General features: G+C 37.7%; 1 protein-coding gene across 1 annotated transcript in view; it reads right to left on the bottom strand.

Moving 5' to 3' along the window:
• The window catches only part of PKHD1 (PKHD1 ciliary IPT domain containing fibrocystin/polyductin), a 433,150-nt gene that overhangs the window by 35,563 nt on the left and 381,352 nt on the right, over positions 1 to 16,235 (bottom strand). Inside the window, exon 62 of the mRNA XM_082848479.1 lies at positions 5,232 to 6,246. Coding sequence (XP_082704605.1) covers positions 5,232 to 6,246 — 1,015 coding nt within the window. The remainder of the gene's footprint in view (positions 1 to 5,231; positions 6,247 to 16,235) is intronic.

Consider the following 16,235-nt stretch of genomic DNA (forward strand, 5'->3'; position numbering starts at 1 on the left):
TGAGCCATACAATTTTTTGGACATAATAACTGTTCAATTAATGTTTGGGAAATAAAAAACATTCAAATGTAAGTTTTCATGAGTCTTTATTATATTTAGCTACAACTTCACCACCCGTACACATAAATCTTAAATTGATTGTAAGGTAGTACGGTTCCGGTTCAATTTCGGAATTAGAACTACATGTGCATGTGGGTGGAAAACTACTGGATGCAGATAAGTCAACAGCAATAATGGATTAGAATTTTCCTCCTGTTTATAAGGAAGAGAGAAGGGAAAATGTAAACTGTAGAAGTAGAATCAAAGATTTAGTGGTCTGGGGCCATTTAGTACAAGAACAAGGGTCCCTAAGGGCATCACTGCAGTAACAGAGCTGTGAAATAAATGATAGCTTTAATGATGACATGAATCATCAATAAAAATGTGAAAGGTCTACATCATTTTCCATTTAATAAGGCTGGATAATATCTATTTCTTTTTAGTTTAAGAGATGAAGTCATTTTTAAAATGTAGTGATAAAATAAACAATTTTTAATTAAATGGAAAGTTTACTTATGCAGAGCATCTCATTTTCCCACAAAGCCACATATATAAAATACCATTATGATAATTTTGCCATCCACCTAACTCAACAAACCAGTGAATTTGTATTGTAGTGAAAAAAAGAAATGGTGCAAAAACACTCTTTAATGGCAAAGCTGTGGTTTTGCCAGGAGGGAGGAAAGAGACAGGCTAGCAGTATGGGAATCCCTTCCCGGATGAATATTCTGCCAGTCTTGAGAAGAGCATCCTTCAGTGTTGACAGAAAGACCCTGTCCTTGCATACTCCAAATAGCTGTTTCCTAGAAAGCAGGTGCCCAAGGGGCGGGGAGAGATTGCACAAGAGAAGATGTTAAATGAGCCTGAATGTCACCAAAAGACTCATGTCACCAATTGTCTCTCCTAGTTTTCTTCTCTATTCCAAGTCAGCTTGATAAGGTGTGCCTTATACACAGTGAGGAAACTTAAAAAGCTACTAATGTGAAGGGTGCAAAAACACACAGGTGTATACCGCCACAGAGCCATGCTCACATTCCCTATAACTGTTTTTAGGGTCCAAGGTTCATGGCAACGTCAGAAACAAAGAGTTTTATGTGAGATAGCGTATTAGTTTTCTACGGCTGTGAAACAAAACTCCACACACTCAGTGGCTTAAAATATCACAAATCTATGATCTTCAGGTTGTGGGTCAAGAGTTTAGACAGGCTTGGCTGGGGGTTCACTGCTTAAGTGGAGGCTCTCAGGAGAATCCACTTCCAAACTCATTCCAATTGTTGGTGGAATTCATTTCCTTGTGGCTGTGGAATGGAGGTCCCTGTTTCCCTGTGGGCTGTCAGCCAAGGTCCACTCTGTACTTACAAAGTGCATCTGATTTTTTTCTCATGTGGTGCCTTTCATCCTAAAAGCAGTGACACTTCAATTCCTTCTCACACTTGGAATCTCTCTGCCTTCCTCTTCTGCCACAGCAGGATAAAGCTCTCCTCTTTTAAGGACTGTTGTGTGTAATTGTGCCACCTTGATAATCCTGGGTATTCTCTCCAACTTAAGGTCTACTGTGCCACATAACACAGTGTCTTCATAGAAATTCTATCTGATCCTATTCATAGGTTCCCAGGATTAGGGCAGCACACATTTGGGTGGTCATTTTAGAAATTCTCAACCACAAATAGCTTTAGCATTTCAATAGCTAAACTTCCATGAAAGATACAGATATATTTATGCTTACTATATGACAAAGAATATTATTTAGAGGTGGGTTGTTTTTATGAAGCAGGAGAAAGAGAGGGAGAAGAAGAAAAGACAGGAGGGAAAGAAACTCAAGAAAGCAAAAATCAAATTTCTACTGCCAGGATTCCAGATAAAAGGCAGAATATAAACTAAGACCCTCGTGGGGAGCCCCAAGTTTAAAAAGCAGAGGTTGAACTTATGTTTATCTCTGTTCCCTCTACTCCACCGAAATTACTTAAAAGGAGAAAAATGAATAAAAATGGTGTAAATCAACATGGATAAAGAAGGCAGGAGAGGAGAGAACAACCAACAACAGAGGTTAACAAAGCTTTGGAAGACGGAAGACAGGTTCATGGAACTGACTTAGCCATGCAGAAGACACTTAAATCTAGATGCCTCTAGAGGAGGATAAAGACTGGGAGAGGCCAATGTGTTGTATATTATTTGATTAAAAAAACAGCACTCCAGTTCTCCCCACAAAGCAGAAAGTTGGTAGCTTTTTGAAAGCAGGTAGTACTCCCCTTGATAAGTAAATGTCTGATATGGCCTCAATTTGTTGAAATGCATGTAACGCCATTAAATTAACAAGAGTGAACCTTTAAAGAACACTGTAGATGTTTCCACTGAAAGGCCTATGTCCTCAGACTAATTTCTGCTGTCTAAAGGTCAATTCATTAGCTTGTCAATGGCTCTCCAGTGAGTTCAATGGAAGTCTGAGTTGACACTGATCGAAGTTGAAAGAAACAGGGCTGGCCCTGGGATCTGCCCCAGGCTTCAGGGTTGTTTACCATACTGTACAATTCTTAGGACCATGGGAAAACTTGCTGGTTCTCATTAAGTCCCTTAGGACATGGCATTTCTCATTCTGCAGAGAGTTATTCAGATATACTTAAGAAGCAGCCTTTCGTTAGCTTCAGAAGATTTTTTTTTTTTGCATATCTAGGAAACCTCTCTTAAAATACTAAAGAAACTGAGAGAGATGGGGACTATAACACATCCCAACAGAAAACTGATGCTACCTGTCACCAATTGTCTGTCTGAGTTTTCTTCTCTATTCCAAGTCAGCTTAATAAGGTGTTCCTTATACAGAGTGAGGAAACTTAAAAAGCTACTAATGTGAAACTGTTGATACATGTTCAGCAGTTTCTTATCAAGTCAGAAATACATGAGTTAAAAATGAAAACATGATGGCTATGACAGATGGTGGGCAATAAAGGTGCTCTTTTCTCTGAAGCTCACGATAGGATGATATCCCACACACATATGTGTGCATACCTACACTTGTGCTGGGTCCACTCTCTTTCCTGGGCTTCCTCTGCTTTATCTCCATTGCTTCTACTCTTTGACTTTGCTCTCCTTCTAGTTAAAAGCTAAATATTCACTGAGTCTTTTTTGTTGTTGTTGTTGTTTGGGTTTTTTTTTTAATTTATTTTTTTTCTTATTAGTCATCCATTTTATACACTTCAGTGTATACATGTCAATCCCAATCGAGTCTTTTTTTATATAATATAAAAATCAGTCATTTTAGAAGGATGACCTATTAAGAAAGCTCAGTACTGTAAAATCTAAATAAAATTGAGCAATGAACTGGCTCTATTTCTCTCTAGTCACCCATATGCTCATGAGAACTCGGTGGAATCTAAATGAAACTGGACTAAAGGAAAGAAAATATATTTAAATGTAAGCTAAGATACATTAGCACATTTTTCTCAGATTCCTGATTTTTATATTATCATGCATAATATCATAATTACATCAATAACATGGTGAAGGTTTAGTGGTTAGTAAAAATATCCAAGATATAATAGATTCTGAGTGCTCATGCAACTAGGAGTATTTTTAAATTCTAAACTAACAATCCTCAAAGCCCTTCACATCAACCAGAATCCAGAAAAAAAATTGCTTGAGTTTTCTTTCCATATCTTCCGTATATACTAGTGTCCTGTAAGGAAGAGGAACACCAAAGACAGGTAAAGTATGCTACATAAACATTAGCAAAGCTCTCATTTGGATATGTTGCTCTACGTATAAAAAGGCAATCAATGTATTAGTTGAATATTCCTTAAAATGTGAAGGTGTGTCTTTTTGTTTTGCTTTATTTTATAGTGAATACCACATCCACTGGAGATGGTTGTATAGAAGTAATTAATACCCATTAAATATTAGTTGCTTATTTATTAGCACTACGACAAATACAGTGAAAAAGCAGCAAGAGAATAATCTAAAACAATATGAGCATTCTAAACTTTCACTGAGTAACTTAGCTCAGAATCTAAATAATTTTTACCTATTTCAGGGACCCAACATCAACTATATCAACTCAAAACGTGCATAGGTTTGAGCTTATTTTTCCAGTGGTGATGACAAGCTTGCAGGGAATAACCATGTTTGAATCTCCTGAGTCCTCTATAACCCAGCAGCATGCATGTGTGAAACAGTTAGTTCATACACGTTTTCTAAGCATTATGGCAATTTCACATTGTCTCTCAGTTTGGAGTATCATTTCTGGTTCTTTCGTATCTGCTAAAGATTAGAGCTTGGGACTCTAACAGTCTTGACCTTGTGACAGATGTCTTAGATGAACTTGGGCTGGACAATTCATTTCTTGGGTAATACAATGTACAAAAAAATTGAGAGTCATTTATACTTGCCTCCTCCTATTGTGTACTTCATGTACTTCTTCATGTACTAAGCTCGGGGAAATATTCAGCTAAATTTACTTCTGAAGTGTGTAGTAAACACTGATCTGGTAAAGAACTTCAAAATACAAGCTTGTAGAGTCAGAAGAGCATAGCACAAAGGATATTACAGATCCTACACAGGTCTGTGCCATAAACATAGTTGGCAGCAATCATGTTCTGCCTCATGCAATTTGACATCCTTTCAGGGCTTTATAATCCTAGGTTAAATAAAACCCAATCAGGGTCACAGCTTTAGCTTAGTAAACTCCTGGGCATGCCTCCAAAATGTTCCTAAATATAAGTCTCTTCCCCAGTCCCTACAGGCAGTATTATTAACAACACCCTGAGTACTCAAGTCTTAGCTCATAGCTCTATGGAATTGTGATAGATAGTGTTTTTGTCCCATAAGGCAAAGATCATATCTGTTTCACCTTAGCAAACCCAGAATCTAGCCCACTGCTTAAATATGCGTTACATGATAAATGAATGAACAAGCACATTGAAAACAAGTTGCCTTAGAAAAATCTCTTCCTCCATGTTTTTCATTTTAAAGTACCAAAATAAAACATCTACATCTACCCAGGAAATAGAATAACCATGAAGACTACAGATTTAATAAAGAATTTTAAAATTGAGAATTTAAGTCTATAAGTGGCTCTTGACATTTTTATCCTTATCTTAAAAAGCAGACAGGTTATGTGACTCAGTGTAAGTAGGCTGACATTTGCAATACGCTTCCAAGAAATCAGCTCTCATTTAGAAGTTATTATAATTAGTACTTACCCATAGCCGATGACTCCCTTTGACTGAGTCACTAGTAAGGCCCCAATAGTCATATTTAGAACATTCTCTAGTACTCCAGTCTGTTGAGCAGTGATAACCTGGTGAGCCAAAGTCTGTAATTTGTTACTTGATAAGGATGGAATTACTCCAGTGTTCCTTACTGCTGGCAGATCACCAATTTCAACGACCATCACTTTTGAGATAGTTTCCATAGTGGTGGGCGGTAGGACTCTATATGAGCTCATTTCCATCATGAGAAGTCTACGCTGACCAACTCTATCATGACTGGCACAAGTCACAGTTGGGCAATTGCGCTTTCTCTTTGCTCTACGGTCAGCCATGGCCTTTAAGGTTGCTTCATTACCAGGCATCTCATGAATAAATCTGATTTGGTCTTGGCTAACCTGCAAGAAGTCAGTTAGTCTTTCAAGGGTCATCATTTCCCAGCCTTTTTCTAGAACTGAAAACATCACAGTGAGGGCCAAATGAATGGAAACACCTGAGCGAATTTCAATGGGCTCCTCTCCTTGTAGGACAACATACAAGAGGTTATCCATGATGCTGAAATAGTTGGCGCCAATAGACCCATTCAGCAGTGAGGAAGTTGATTGAACCTGAGTAGGTGTAATGAATCTTTCCCCTAAGAAAACATTCGGGCTCTGGAGTTCATGGTAGAATACAGCCAAGAGGAGCTTGGAGGTACTTTTGTTCCCCAATAGAAAAAAACGCAAAACTTGAGGAGTCTGATCCACAAAGCAGACCTTGGTGATTTCCTTGGTGGGTAAAATGGAATAGAAAGCAGATACAGACCCTGAAGTGGAGCAGGGAGTATTGGCATTTACGCTACTGAAGGTGTCAACAAAACCACTAGTCACAGATACAACTGGATATAACTTTTGCATTGCCCAAGTGGCATCAGCACTGTCAAGAATTAAGATCACTTGGTCAGTCTGTTTGCAGATGTAGCCTTGTATCAGCGATCGGTATGTGCATTTCTGCTCTTCTCTAAATGTGCCTATAAAATAAAGGAAAATAAACAAGTGACGTAAGAACCACAATCTCTCAAAGATGATTTACAATCCATCACTCTCACCATCATCAGTAACCTCAGGAAACATTTATTGAATATTCAAGTGTGAGAATGCAAAAAATTCTTGGGCAAAATATGGAAAGATACAGCTCTTTAATATAATTTAAATTTATATGTTACATAATATGCTATTTAAAGTTAATAATGGGCATAATAGCTAAGTGGTAAAAGAGCTGAATAAACAAAGTAATTAAGAAAAAGGAATAATCACTAAGGTCTACATAATGGAAAAAGGATAGGCGAGAAGAGGGTAATGATATTTGAGTCAATGGGAAAGAGGTAGATTGAGGGGGCGGGAACAGAGATTTTATGGAGGTATATTAAAATTGAAAAGGTATATTGTGACCAGATTGTGAAATAGTTTGGATGTCAGACTATATAATTTCCTCATACTTTTTCTCTAAACATGAAGAATAAAGAAATACAACAGGAGGAGAAGAGGAAAGTAGTAATTTGGGGAGTGTTGACATTAAATAGAGCCCAAGTTGAGGATGACTGCAGCTGATGAAAACATTTAAAGAAACAGCATTATTCACTATTCCCACTATTCCTAATCTTCCTGTCTATGAACCTAGAGTACTTCCTGTTCTGAATTCAAAGGTATGTGTTACCTTCCAACCAAAAAAAGTTCCTTTGACTTTAAATTAATAGTCACAAAATTGTCTTGTATTGTTTTCTACATATTTTAATTTTCCTTAGTGCATGTTCATCTAAGTAGCCTAAGGACTGGAACCAAAAAAAAATCAAATTATTATTATGTAGGATGTACTACATTTGAGCATGATCTAGCCTCCTTCTGCATCCTTCCTTCCATGTAATATGATAAGAAATCTGTGCCAAGCAAAAGTACAGTGAGGTATCACCTCACACCAGTCAGAATGGCCATCATTAAAAAGTCCACAAACAATAAATGCTGGAGAGGGTGTGGAGAAAAGGGAACCCTCCTACGTTGTTGGTGGGAATGTAAATTAGTGCAGCCACTATGGAAACAGTATGGAGGTTCCTTAAAAAACTAAAAACAGATTTACCATATGATCCAGCAATCCCACTCCTGGCCATATATCCAGAGAAAACTATAATTTGAAAAGATACATACACCCAATGTTCATAGCAGCACTATTCACAATAGCCAAGACACGGAAGCAACCTAAATGTCCATCGACAGATGAATGGATAAACATGTGGTATCTATATATATACAATGGAATACTACTTAGCCATAAAAAAGAATGAAATAATGCCATTTGCAGCAACATGGATGGACCTAGAAATTATCATACTAAGTGAAGTAAGTCAGAGAAAGTCAAATATCATATCACTTATATGTGGAATCTAAAATATGATACAAATAAATTTATTTACAAAACAGAAGGAGACTCAACAGACATAGAAAACAAACATATGGTGACCAAAGGGGAAGAGGGGAGGGAGAAGGATAAATTAGGAGTTTGGGATTCACAGATACAAACTACTATATATAAAATAGATTAAAAAAACAAGGTCCTACTGTATAGCACAGGGAACTATATTCAATATCTTGTAATAACCTATAATGAAAAAAAATATATATGTATAACTCAAACACTTTGCTGTACATCAGAAACGAACACAACATTATAAATCAACCATACTTCAATTTAAAAAAAGAGTGTCATAGGGCACTGAGGAAAGCTGAAAGAAGAAAAAAAGATCTGTGCCAAAGCTGCCTATGGTGTCAATAAACTTAATTACCAAAATGCTACTTCAGGAGTAGGACACCTGAACCTCAAAAATAACAGCAACAAAAGGGTCAAAATTATAAGGAAAACTGTAAAATATTTCAAATGGAATGATAATGAAATTTTAGCATATCAAAACTGTGGGATGTGGCAAAAACACTGCTTTGAAGGAAACTTATGTTAAATGCTTATATTACAAAAGAAGAATTGTCTAAAAGTGATGCCTTAGGTACTCCCTTACAAATTCAGAAAAAGAGCAAAGTAAACCAAGAGTAAGTAGAAAAAAAGGAAATGATAAATGTAACAGCAAACGTCAATGAAACAGACAACAAACAAACAAACAAGAAAAAACAGAGAAAGTGAACAAAGCTAAAATTTGGTTCTTGGAAAATGTCAACCAACCGATTAACCCCTCGCTAGACTGATCAAGATATAAAGGAAGAAGACACATCACCAATTTCAGGGATGAAAGAAGGATTACGACTTCAGATCCTACAGGCAAAGATTAAGAGACTCTTACAAACAAACTTTATGCCAACAAGTTCAACAACTTCGATGAAATAGGCAGATTCCTTGAAAACTGACACAAAACAGAAAATTCTAATTGCTCTATGTCTCTTAAATCACTTGAATTCATTAAATTAAATATGAAATTGTTAATCTAAGTAGAGATTTAATTATAAAATATTTTTAAATGGTCACCTATACACAGTGTGTTTTTTCCCGGTGGTAATATAATATGGAAACGTTAATGTGAAATCAAGAATTATCTTCCAAAGCATGCAACCAGTATGAAGGGAATTAATTAACTGCACGATCTTAACAGCCATGGACATTTTGCTTTGAGACCCTGATACATCACTCGCTACTACAGGTATATCATTTTCAAAGGAGATAGTAAGGTAGCCTTTCCTCATGGGTTATCCTCAAATCACACTAGTTCCTCTTTTCTAAACCTACTGCTCACTCTCCTTTTTACACATTTTTTTCAGTCATGCTGATGCCATTGATGAATCGTTCACATTCCATCCGGTTTTATAGATCTCTGACTTTATTCTTCTTGCTTCTCATTCAGGAGTTATAAGGTCTTTCATAGTGACCTCTGTAGATTGCTAAATTCTTGGAACTGTACCTAAATAAAATACTTATTCTCTTAGTTGATATGATACTCAATCATTCTCTGCTACTAACTAACTATATGTACTTGATAAATTACATAAACACTAGGAACCAATGTCCTTAAGGTGTTATTTCTCAAGGCCTAAGGCTATATCTCATATTTAAATTACCATAGGGTTCAACATCCTACCTCAAACACAGTAGAAATTCCTTAATATGTATTAGTTGATTGACATGTAATGTCCTTTTCAAAACCCCTATTCTTCAAATAATTTTTATCTATTATTTCCAGGTGTCTAGTTATAAGATTATTATTCTATAGCTTGAATACAATTTAAACCAACTCATCACAAGAACAGAGTATACTACAGAAGGGCATTGTGAGAATTGCCCCTTGAATTAATGTTAGTATTTGATAGTGTTCTGTGAGAGATCCAACTATTTCACATGAAACCATAAGACTGAAATTATGGCTGATTATATTTATATGAATCTTGTGCTCTTGAATCACATAATCGATCTGTCCACACATAAAAACATTCTGTTATGACAAAGCATTTTTTTCTTGGCTGATTCATTCATTCATTAAACAAGTGGAGGAAGGGAGTGAAAGGTTGGATAAGCCTATGAATGAATCAGGAGAACAATGTGTCTTCTGCAGACAGTAAATAGAATGTGCTGGTGGATTTGCTGTAATGATTGAGGCAGCAGGGATACTAAGGAAAACACACCGTATCCTTATATTCTGTAACAGTGGCACGGAAACTATCAGAGGGGTCCTCCTGATAAGACAAAACTTTCACACAATTTTGTTAATGGGAGACTCTGACTTATTGCTTCAACAGGTCTTAGATGGCCAGAGGGTGGTCATCCCACGTTGCTGCAAATAATATATAATGGTTGCTTGGGAGAGCTTCAGATAGAGAAATATCTGACAGGAAGTCCATAGACTCATGGGAATGGTACCTGGAAGGGGTATGGGATAAAAGAGGGATTAGAATGCCAAGAGGAAGACTTGACCTCACTACAAAGATACCCTCAAGCTATAAGGCTGGTAATCCTTCCTTCCTTCCCTTCTTCTTTCCTCCCTCTCTCTCTTCCTTCCTCCTTCCCTAACTTCCTTTACCTAAAACTTTCTAATAGCAAGTTTAATTATCCATAGTTTATAGACAGAAAAATTGACTCACAGCAATTATGATTCACACAATTACTTAGTAACAGCCATGAGGAAGAGGAGGAAGAGAAAAACATATTTTTTAACTTCTACCTGTGCTTTTGGCAAAATAAAATGGAATCCAAATAACTTCATTTGGGGATTGTATTTAGATGTGGGGTCAGCTGTGATGATTAACCCTGTGGGAAGGGTGCTGTATAGTCAGGAGTTCTCTTAACACAGTCTATTGACAGGAACTCACAGAAAGGTTTTTGGTTATTTGTCAAGTCACATATTTGGCAAGAGTCCATTTGCTTCTTTTCTATTACCATTTGGCCTTTTAAATATTTTAGCATACTTTCCCTGAAGTATAACCGTATAGCCACTAATTTAACAAAGGCAATAGACTAAAGATTATCAGCAAGTCACATTATGTAGTTTTGTAGCCAAATGTGGAATCCTGGTGTTCATAAATAAGAAACTTTACTTTTATTTCTCCAAAACTTACCAATGACTAAGAGACGGTGGTTTATTGGTATCTTACCATCAATTTTCCTATTTCACCTTCAGAGTTAATCAATTCCAGTATTTTCATTTTGATGTGAGGCAAAAATCAAGCACAGGAAAGCAATGCCCTGGGATTCCAAAGCTGCTACATGGGTGCAGTTCTTCATTGTGGGAGAGAATTGACATTAACTCCTTAGGAGAGGGCTACGCACACCCAAACACATGTCACGTCCCCTCTCCCAGACACAGCTGGCAACACCCACATGGACAGTCTGGCTTCCCTTCTAAATAGCGATCCAACTCTTCCTTCCCTGGGTTTCTCTTCCTCCTGCCTCTCTCCATTGGAGAAGGATGTAGTTTTCAGTAATGATTCTCTTTCTCACTTTTTTTTTGTCTTTTCTTTTCTGATTTCTCCAAATGGCCTTATCTGCCAGTCACAATTTTTGTGGTCTGCAATTCTGATCACTTTTAAATGAAACCCATGCTGGCTTTGGTAATCATAATGTCATTTACAATTTACCACTAAACACGTTTATTCAGTTAGTAGCACACTGGAGAAAGAGAACTCCATATGAACTCACCGTGAAAGGCCTAATCTGATTATTTCCTCATGAAAATCCAGGCAGGGGTGCTTGTTAAGAGGGGCTGAGAGAAGAAGGGTGAAAAAAAATAAAAACCCACCAAGGTCTGGCCACAGCTGACTTTCATAATCAATGTGAATAGATAAAGTGACCCAGCCTGTCAGGGGCAGCCACCCAGTCGCCCCAGGGCATTCCTCTCCAGAAGGCAAGAGTGGACAGGACTTAATAAATGCTGAGTGACCGGTGAGTATTGGCTTGGCCTATGCTCTTTCATTCAAGATGGACAAGACCAGTGATAAAGTCCAGAAGCTCCTCTCTAAGTGGGGGAAATTAGATGAAGCAGGTTGTATGTGTGTGTGCATGTGTGCACACGTGCACTTGTTTCTGTGTGTACTTTAACACACAGAAACATAAAATATCCTAGACATACAATATGCTCTGTCCACCTTTCCCTAGATTGGAAACCATGGACCTAGAAACCAGAAAGGAGGAGCGTTAGGTACTCCTGGTAAAGGAGGAAGCAGAGGAAAAGGTGGGTGGGTATGTATGTGAATGTGTGTGAGTGTGTGTGCACTCAGGTTGCTTCCAGGGTTCTAACAATTATTAACTTTGTGTCAATATTTGTCCTTCCTGTCTTGAAATGAGGATTTTCCACTTCATTTCACATTTGAAAAGAAAATATGCCAAAGGGGTCGTCTTTGCTAGGAAAAAAAATTAAAAGAAAAGGAAAAAGAAAAAATTTCTATCCCTTATTTAGAAAAATGGATCAAAAGGAAAGAAAGAAGTATTTTAAAAATAAATGTTTTGCCTCAAAGGCACATGGATTCCTTCTATCTTCCCCATTTCAACAAGAGAAAAATGCATATGTTTGAAAATAGCAGATAGCAGATTTTGACAAAAGTATAGCAGATTTTGACAAAAACAAAATATATAATCATTCTCTTATTTTCAAGAAATGAAAAGAAATCATTTATAATTCTTTTCTGTCAAACAACATTTACACCTCATTGTTTCTAATTTAACAAATATAAATGGCCACAGATCAAATAAAGTGAAGACAAGCTGAATTTATTCCCATTTATATAGGTTGTCATAGACCTTCAGGCTATGAGGAATGAAACTCCAAAATCTGTGTTCCTAAATGTACAAATGGAGTAACTGGAATCTTGCAAAGAAATATTAAAGAAAATATGTATTTAGTCATATTAGCAATAATAGAGAAAAACTATCTACCTTTTGGAATGGGGAATTCAAGCTAAAAACTATTTTTTAAAACCTCAAAACTAATGGGCATGTGTTATATTTGTAAAGTGAAGGTAAATTGAGGGTGATGTTCTTGTGCATAACAGATTCCATACAGATGACAAAAAACACAACCTTGCTAATTTGGAGTCTAGAATTATTGGTCTTAAAATATATCGAGTGACCATAATATGGTAGTTCTCGTCCTTGTAGAAGAGATAAGGTATATATGTTTGCACATATACCCATACACTCAGATAGTATTATAAGAAAATGTAATTTGAGAGACTTAAATTTCACTGAATTGGAAAATTTAATGTATTCCAAGTTCGGGTCGTGGAGCTTCAAAATAAAGGCATTTCCAGGTTGGTTTTCACAAATTGCTAGGCAGTGGCACTCAGGGGCTGAGTCTCCTTGCATCATTCTCAGTGAGGAAGACACTGTAACAGCTGGTGGTTGGCGTGGCGAAGTGACTCCCCACGTTCAGGAGTCAAGAGAGGACAGAAATAAGCCATAATTGAAAAGAGTATAAAAAAGGAATGTACATATGTGTATAACTGAGTCACTTTGCTGTACAGCAGAAATTAGCACAACATTGTAAATCAACTATACTTCAATTTAAAAAAATTTAAAATTAATAAAAAGAGAGATGTCTGAGCATGAAGACAGCTCTAAACGACAAGATACTGCAGAGGTGCGGAAGGCTCTTAATGACGAATGCACATCTAGAGGGGTAATGGGCTAACAGACTTCAGGAGCCACAGATTCTAGGATCTGTGCCCATTTTTGAGCAATCTCACCAAAGTTCTTGAACTTGAGTCTATTTTCCGTGGGAATATGTATTCAAACTAATGTGAGAAAAACGGAAAACCACATAAGACCAACCATTATATGAAGCAAGGATGCCTGTAAGGCCTTCTGTGAAAGGTCCTTCTGTCCTTACTAAGTTCTCTTGGTGAATATTTTGAAATATTTGTTCCCTTTTATAAAAAGTGTTGCTTTATTCAGGAGATGAAACTACTTTGAATGCAGTGGTAATGAAGATGAGGGAGAAGGTCAGATATGTATCAAATAGACCTTTCTTCTGAATCAACCATCTTTCCTTTTTCCTTTTTCAAACTAAAAAAAAAAATCTTAATTTTGGTGATGAAAGTCCATTCAAATTAATTCTAGAGGACTACTTTATATGATTTCACTATGTTGAAATGTCATTGTCTATATTTTGCTTGAAATAAGTGTCATAGAAAATACTTTTGCAGTTTTGTTATTTTATTTTTGGCTGTGTTGGGTCTTCACTGCTGCACACAGTCTTTCTCTAGTTGTGGCGAGCAGGGGCTTCTCTTGTTGCGGAGCATGGGCTCTAGGCACGCGAGCTTCAGTAGTTGTGGCACTCGGGCTCTAGAGCACAGGCTCAGTAGTTATGGCGCACGGGCCTAGCTGCTCTGTGGCATGTGGGGTCTTCCTGGACCAGAGATCGAACCCATGTCCCCTGCACTGGCAGGCAGACTCCTATCCACTGAACCACCAGGGAAGCCCAATTTTTGTTATTTTGTTGTATCATGATTTCACCTGCAAACATCTACGGGTATGGTCTCAATTATGACTTTTATTCAGTGAATACTGCTCTGAAAACAGCCAATGTAAATCCAAGTTCAGGAAGCCCAGTTTTGGGGGCAAGAGATCAGGTTTTCCTGTTAGAGAAACCTGCATTGTGTCCTGGCTCTGCCACCTTCCAGCTGCAAAACCACAGGCAGGTTACATAAGTATCCTCTCTCTGACTCAGGTAACTCATCTGTAAAAGTGGTTGAGAGTAGCTCCCAATCCACAGGCTGATGAACAGCATTAAATGTGATGATGCCCGTGCAAAGTCAGGAACAAACACTTGCTAATATATACAAGCTGTTACATTCGCCATAATTTAAAAAGGAGTATTGTTTAAAATACTTTTTGCACCCTCCTCTTGCTTTTTTTGGGCACTATCCTTATCTCCAACTAATGACATTTGCCTCGTAGGAGTCTAAAACAGCACCTGTAAGTGTTGCAAGCATTCACAATAAAGGATTTTGAAAGAGACAAGTTACAGGTGAAGAAAACACTAAAATGTGGGCATAAAATTATGTGATTTTAGAAAATACAGGTCAGAAAGAAATACATGTATACACACATACATAGGTATGCGGGCACACACGTGTCTCTAAGCAGGACACCTATTTTTTTCCACTAATCAAAAAATAAATTAAAACCTGCAAAATTCAAGGTGATTTCCCTTTCATCTAATCTTTACTTTTCCCTTAAATACTCATATAAGTAGAGGACTACTTTATATGATTTCATATACTCTCCACCCCATTCCACCTTTTCTCGCCACCCTCCTATTTCATTTTTACTAGCAAACTTTGCTTGCCAGCTTTGAACAAAGTGATGTCCATGGGCTATATTAAAGGAAGGGACAGCCAACAGCCTTCTTTACAAATACAATTCGGGCGCTCTCTCTCCCCAGAATGATAAACTTATCCCCACTCCAGTCCTCGGCGTGAAGCTAGAGCAGTAATTCTGTCGGATGCCGAAACTGAAATGGATGTAGCCATGCCATGCCCAGCTCTGAGCTGTGGCTGTAATGAGATTTGAATGGGAAACCCCGGACACAATAAATCCGCACCATATGTGACCGTTTCCTGTGTCAGTTCCTTTCTCATAACCAGTGGAGACTTTTTTTTTCCCTCTCATGACCCCACACCACGACTCTGAAATCTTTCATGGCTGCTTATGGGCCGCAGGCTCTTTCCAGCAGTTGTATAAATAAATGAATTTGACAGCAAACATCATAACAGTTAGCAGTAATGTGTGTTCGCCACAAGTGCCTATACTGCTCAGTGGAGAAATGGCAGAGGAAACAGCTTGTTTTGTCACCTAAACAAAAGTAGTTTCATTTGACAAGTGGTGAAAGAATTAGTCAAATAAACTTGAAATCCACTGGGACTATTTTTGCCAACTCCTCCTGCCGGTGAAATGTTCCCAGCTTCTCAATGCCCATGACTCATGAGAGATAAATTCCCGCCCTTTATTCTGCGATAAAGATCTGGGCTGGGGATACCAAACCTTTGGCTGATATTTTGTATTAATCTGCTTTGCAAGGCAAGACTGTCATGTATGGGAACTCAAGTACAGCAGGGGGTTTTCAAGGAGGCTTGTGGCAGACAAACCAAGGACACTCAGGTGGGAGGGAGAAGAGTGACAATAATGACCCAGCTCATTGATGACCTGTTGACAGCAAACTGAAGCCTCTGAGTGCTTCCTTTTCTTTCACATTCCCTTCATTCCAGAAAGAGAAATGTCTACACCAGACAGTTGCTGAAAGGGGGTTAGCGTTTTCCCTGTATCTCCACAGTCCCAGGAAAATGCAGTTGCCTCTATTCAGTGAATCTGTGGTCAATTTAGATAAACACCAAAACAGCACAGATTTTCCTACATGACATGGGTTGATTGTTTATAAGTCCTTAAATTTTGCTGCTTCTTCACTGGCATCTCAATTCTAATCCAATTGTCCCAGCTGTGAAAGATGTCAGAGCACAGTGGTTATTCCTACAGTTGCTG

This window comes from Leucopleurus acutus (assembly GCF_964270905.1).
Source record: "Leucopleurus acutus genome assembly, chromosome: 10".
NCBI classification, from domain to species: Eukaryota; Metazoa; Chordata; class Mammalia; order Artiodactyla; family Delphinidae; genus Leucopleurus; species Leucopleurus acutus.